The following is a 5,103-nucleotide window of genomic DNA, read 5'->3' as shown; positions in this document are numbered from 1 at the left end:
TAGTGCGATGCGGACCCGGTGCAACGACGACGGTTCAAGGGAGGTGCAGCAGGGTGTGTTTGGTGTTGGCGTTCAGAGGTGATGGAGCAGAGTTTCAAGAGATGGTCGAGGACAAGGAGGCAGACCGGGCAGGAAGGGAGGGATTATAACAGCAAACAGCACGGTCAACACCAGAGAGAAGGCAAAACCCCCAAACTGGATGATTTGTTGTCCTTGTCCGCAGCGCTGACTGTCGGTCAGTAGACCGCCTGAAAGAGGGTTGGATGTGAAGGGTCGTAGAGGGTGAATGTGACACCGAATCGAGCCCCCTTCAGCCAGGCAACCGAGGGCGAGGACGAGTGACAGACAGAACTAGGCTCGAGGCGCAAGCCACGGGGGGTTAGACGAGAATCAACCAGGGGGTCGAATGGGAGAATCCCAGACAAGCCACCAACGTGGGTTGGACGAGAATGTGTGTCTTGGAAGCTGAGGCCAGGAATGAATCAAATTCGAGCAACAGGATTTGGCGGTGACAAGGGGAGCGAAGGGCGGCGAGGCGGGCTTTGAGGCGGGCTCTGAACCACGGAGCTGAGGGAGATGGAGCCTGGGAGCCTAGCAGCCTACACGGGTTGGTAGCCGGGCGGGGGTTACAAGGGTTGGGCAGGTCTGTGCGGCAACGCCTAGAGGAGCCTCGATCTGTCCCGATGAAATCCCTAGAGCCCCGGAGAGCCCCTAGAGCACCCTAGAGTCCCCTCGAGAGGTGGACTTTCAGGCTTCTAGGCTGCTGTCTAAGCTACCCCACGCCCGCTGGGACCATGTCTGACTCGCCAACAAAGAGGTCAAAGGGGTCACAGCTGCCCCCGGCTAAAAAGGCACCTCGGGCCAGTACCACGCGACAAATGCAAAGCCCGGTCGAGATTCGTTCGGGTAAAACCAGCCTGGTCCCGCCTATCACCGCACAAAGATACTAATTCAGGAAGGCAATTTGCGACAACGGGCAAGACCGTGATAGTGATGGGTGATGGGCACCTTCGTAAGGAGGAGAGGGAGACTCGCCCTCGTTACTGTCAGACGGAATTGGACTCAACCTCACTACGACCATGTTCCCGATTTAGCCATAATGAAGCACGCACCATAATCATAGCCAGGGACGGGTCACCACAGGTTAGATGACTCAGGCACACATGCCGGAGTATTCATGTTGTGGTAGCAGGTAGGTATAGTTGGTAGTATAACGCCGCATTCGGACATCCGATGACTGCTGCGAACAGGGATCGGGTCATCTTTGTGGCTGCAAAGGCTATGTGCTCCGTACTACGCCCGGGTGATACAAGGCGCAAGCACTGTGTATACTCATCACTTGGAACACCACGCCAACCCCCAAAATTAGCCCCGTGAACAACCAACAACCATGTCTGTCTCATTCATGTTTTATTATTATCATTACCATCATCATCATCATCATCATCATCATCATCATCACCACCACCACCACCGGTCTGTAATCTCTCCTAGACTCTGAGTAAGAGGGCATTAGCCATCGCAAAACCACCACCACTCAAGTTACAACTTGTTTGCTGGCATTCGCCGGAAGCGATTACTTCAGCTGGCATCGACCCTGGCCAGCCCCCAAGCTTTGGATTTGCCGGATGGGGAAGGAACTCGACAAGTATTACAGACAAAAGGCCAAGACTGAACAGCGTAGTTGAGCCGTCGCCTAATCTCGCCTTGCTGTTCGAACCGGTTATTTATTCCAACCCGGTTGGTAAGAGTGGTCGCTCTGGGAGAGCCTGAGTCAGGCATGATTATTCTCCCCGGAGTGTGTGTGCCTATGGTATACGAGTACACCAACAAGTTCACGTCATTGACGCATGGTGTTGTTTGCTTCATCCCACGCCGCCATGGTCAAACACTTGCCTTGTTTTCTGTTTGTTGGTTTGTTATTATTCCTTGCTTTACGAGACACGTTGGGATCGTTGCTCTTCTCCCACCCAACCAATGCCGTGGCATCACTCGGCAGATGACCATGGCCAACACATCAACAGGATATGAGTCAGGACTCAGGAAGAGGGCTTCTCCAACTTTGGGGTGCAACCAGACATTGCTGCCCAACTCGTGAACCGCACAAAAACAAAAGCTTAAAGACAGCCACTCACCGGTGCCCGCAACACTCCCTAGTCGGTGGTTTCCGGGCGCCAGAAAATGAAACTGGGCGTTTAAATAAAGAGACCCCTTCTCGGGGGTATACGCAAGACAGGCCTAGCTAGTTTGCTCTGCTCGTGGGCAAGACGACGAAAGTTGCCGGGGCGTTGTAACCCCGAAGCCTCGGGGTTGGGTGCCTCAGGAATTGTCGACCCGTTTGGGGGTTTCAAAGGCAGGACACATTCGAAATTGTCACTGCCTGGTGTCCATGTCGGTGCCTGGCGTGAAGAAAAAGTGGCAGAGACGGAACCGACCAAATGCCGTGCTGTCTTCGCCTCGTACGTTGCCTTGCCGCGCCTCATTCGGCTTCGTCGACGTCGTAAATGCTGTGGAACTCTGGGGGGCTTTGCATTACCTACTCTAGCAACTATCAAGGACCCGGAAGTTTACACGCAATTTACCAGTATCAAAGGGTATCTGCTGCACAAGTCCCAAGGAAGGAGGACGGAGTCTAGGGTCTCTTCCTCCGCACCTGCAGATCGGCAGAGTTTTGCGTGATTCAGACTATTGGGGAGCGTTGAGGTTCCCCGAGACTGGCCCCAAGTACCTTCCCACCAAAATTTTGCTGGGGAGGTACCTCACCGCATCCGGAGGTACCTCGGTAAACCCCCGAACCACATGCCACAAATTGCCTTTTGTTTTTCTCGTTCCTTTGCCTCCTGCTCTCGGGGGCTCCAGTTCCTCTTGACTGTAACTTCAGCAAGTCCACATCGGATGTGAACTTTGATATACTCCTGCTCTTGGACCGCCTCCGTGATGGGTACGTACCAGGGCCGTTCTTCAAGGACACCATCCAGTGGCAAAGGCCAATCTTCCAGAAGGATTTGGAAACTTGTCCCAAAGTCACTGCCACTCAACTGCAACGACGGGGAACCAGATGGTGGATCAACGGCGCAAGCAGCGATCCCATTTTTCCAACTGACTAGAGAACGGGCTCCATTCAGCCCCCTGGGTAAAATCCCCATGCTCTAAAGCAACCAAAAGACCCATAAGCCGGCGGTACTAAAGGGCCCAGGATGCCACCAGGTATTCCCCCATCAGACCCGCCTCAAATCCGAGTCAGATGGACTCCACCGGGCGTCGTCCATGGGATCCATCATACCCAGCTCGCCGGGAGGGGGATGGATTGCTTGCTCAACATCGAATTTCGCTTGTCATCCAATGAGCATCCGCTATAAGCTGCTTGAGTCCTCCCGAGGTGAAAGGCTGTCCGAATTTTCTTCATTCCGACAAAGTTTTGCTCTCGAATTTTCATGGGCACGATGGAAGTTCCCGCAAACCGGTCCAACTGCCTACGAGCACTGTTCGTTGCTTCAGACCGAGGTTGCCGAAATTCCAACGGCATTCTTCAACGCCAGGGTCTAGCCCTCCTTGCTGCGGTTTACCAACAGCACGGTCCGTTGTCGGCGTTGACCAGACGATCAATCCCCGCTGACAAGCTCAATACCCAATAATATATTTGACTTGATGCGAGAATCGAACACCGTTTGATCGGCCGTACACAGCTGTGCAGATCTTGTGCCGCTGAACCGATGGCGAGCTTCCATCCTGGGCGCGCAACACAAGCCAGACAAAATACGAGGTGAGCTCGAAAAGGTAAAATAAAAGACGAGCCAATGGAGAAATACCTTTTTGCCCGTTACTCGACATGACTGCGTCGCAATTCATCCGACCGGTTGTCAAAAGACCCTTGGTTGATGGTCAGCCTGTTCGCATCGCGGCCCGGCACCGACGAACAGGTGTTGATCGTCATCCCTGCCCTGTGTCACCCTTTGGCTCTCAAGATAGCAGTTGTGTGGCACATGGTGGGCATGCAGCCATGTGTGTCAGATATGCAGGGTCTGCCAGCCCATCTCATAACATGCCCAACATAACACTGCCGCTACAGCCCTGCAGCAGTGCAGCTGACACTGGCACGAGCTGAGCCTCGTTTGCAGGCGCGGCAGCTGCCAGCATGTGACGGGTATACGACCCTGACTTGCAGCAAGCAGGAATGGACAACTGTCAGCTCGGGCATCATCGGCCTGTCTCGACATCAGTGTGAGGCGAAACGATCATCAATAGTAATATTGGCCCTGTTCGTCTACACTTGTCCCAGCCAGAAAACGTCTCGGTCGGCCACTGTCCGCAACTCAATATGGTGCCTCTACGGAGCTTACTCCTTACTTTCGTGCGTAGCGAGGTCTCACCCTTCCCTTTTGCGCGCCTATTCATCTCTCCGGCTTATTCTCTTGAGATGCGGAGGCGCTCTGCGAGATCGATGTGCCAAGGGAATGCGCGGCTCCCCGCTTCTCACCACGTTGATCGAGCTTGCGGCCCCCGCAACCTTGAACCGCGGGCAGCACGTTTTTCCCGGAAAAGGTTGGGGAACCATTCTCCGCAACGGAACAGTTCTATGCCATCTCACAATCCCTCATCGATGGTGGGCTCGTATCGGGTGTATGTCCCCGGAGACTTTGGGTCTGCTTCCGATATGGTTGCTCACCCTATTCCGATAGACAAACCTATGACTCTCGTTCACAAAATAGCCCGTGAGATAGACAAAACAAAGACATCGCGAATATCGGCCGAAGGTCGCACGGGGCACTCATCGCTTGGACGACCAGCGTGAAGATCGGCAAGGTTACCAAGCAGAATAAATGGGGATCATCTCTCAGAGATGTACTTGACGCTGGTCTGGAATGCACTGGGTGCCCGGGCCATCCGAGGAGGCCTCAACCGAGTCAATTCGACCGTGTGCAACCCCACGGCGCACAGCCCGCAGCCTAGAATCGCTTTCAAAGTGAGGCCTAACGAAGGAATACTTGGCTCTTTGACGACGATCATTTTATTCTCACGTGTTGCTGGTGCTAACAAGGCCAATGGCAGACCTTGGCCTTTGTCCACTTTGGTCCAGGCATTCGAACCCTCGACAAGTCCTAA

At 54.1% G+C, this 5,103-nt stretch overlaps 1 protein-coding gene across 1 annotated transcript; it reads left to right on the top strand.

The window, feature by feature from the left end:
• Positions 1-4,840: 4,840 nt before the first annotated feature.
• On the top strand, positions 4,841-5,103 carry AYL99_07953 (hypothetical protein; the record flags this gene model as incomplete). Its single annotated transcript, XM_018839461.1, has 2 exons — positions 4,841-4,963; positions 5,050-5,103. 2 exons carry the CDS (start codon positions 4,841-4,843, stop codon positions 5,101-5,103), a joined length of 177 nt encoding a protein of 58 aa, XP_018690582.1.

The sequence above is a fragment of the Fonsecaea erecta genome (assembly GCF_001651985.1).
Source record: "Fonsecaea erecta strain CBS 125763 chromosome Unknown Scaff7, whole genome shotgun sequence".
Classification (NCBI taxonomy): Eukaryota; Fungi; Ascomycota; class Eurotiomycetes; order Chaetothyriales; family Herpotrichiellaceae; genus Fonsecaea; species Fonsecaea erecta.
Note: the sequence above shows the minus strand (reverse complement) of the source record. Positions and strands in the feature narration are given on the sequence as shown.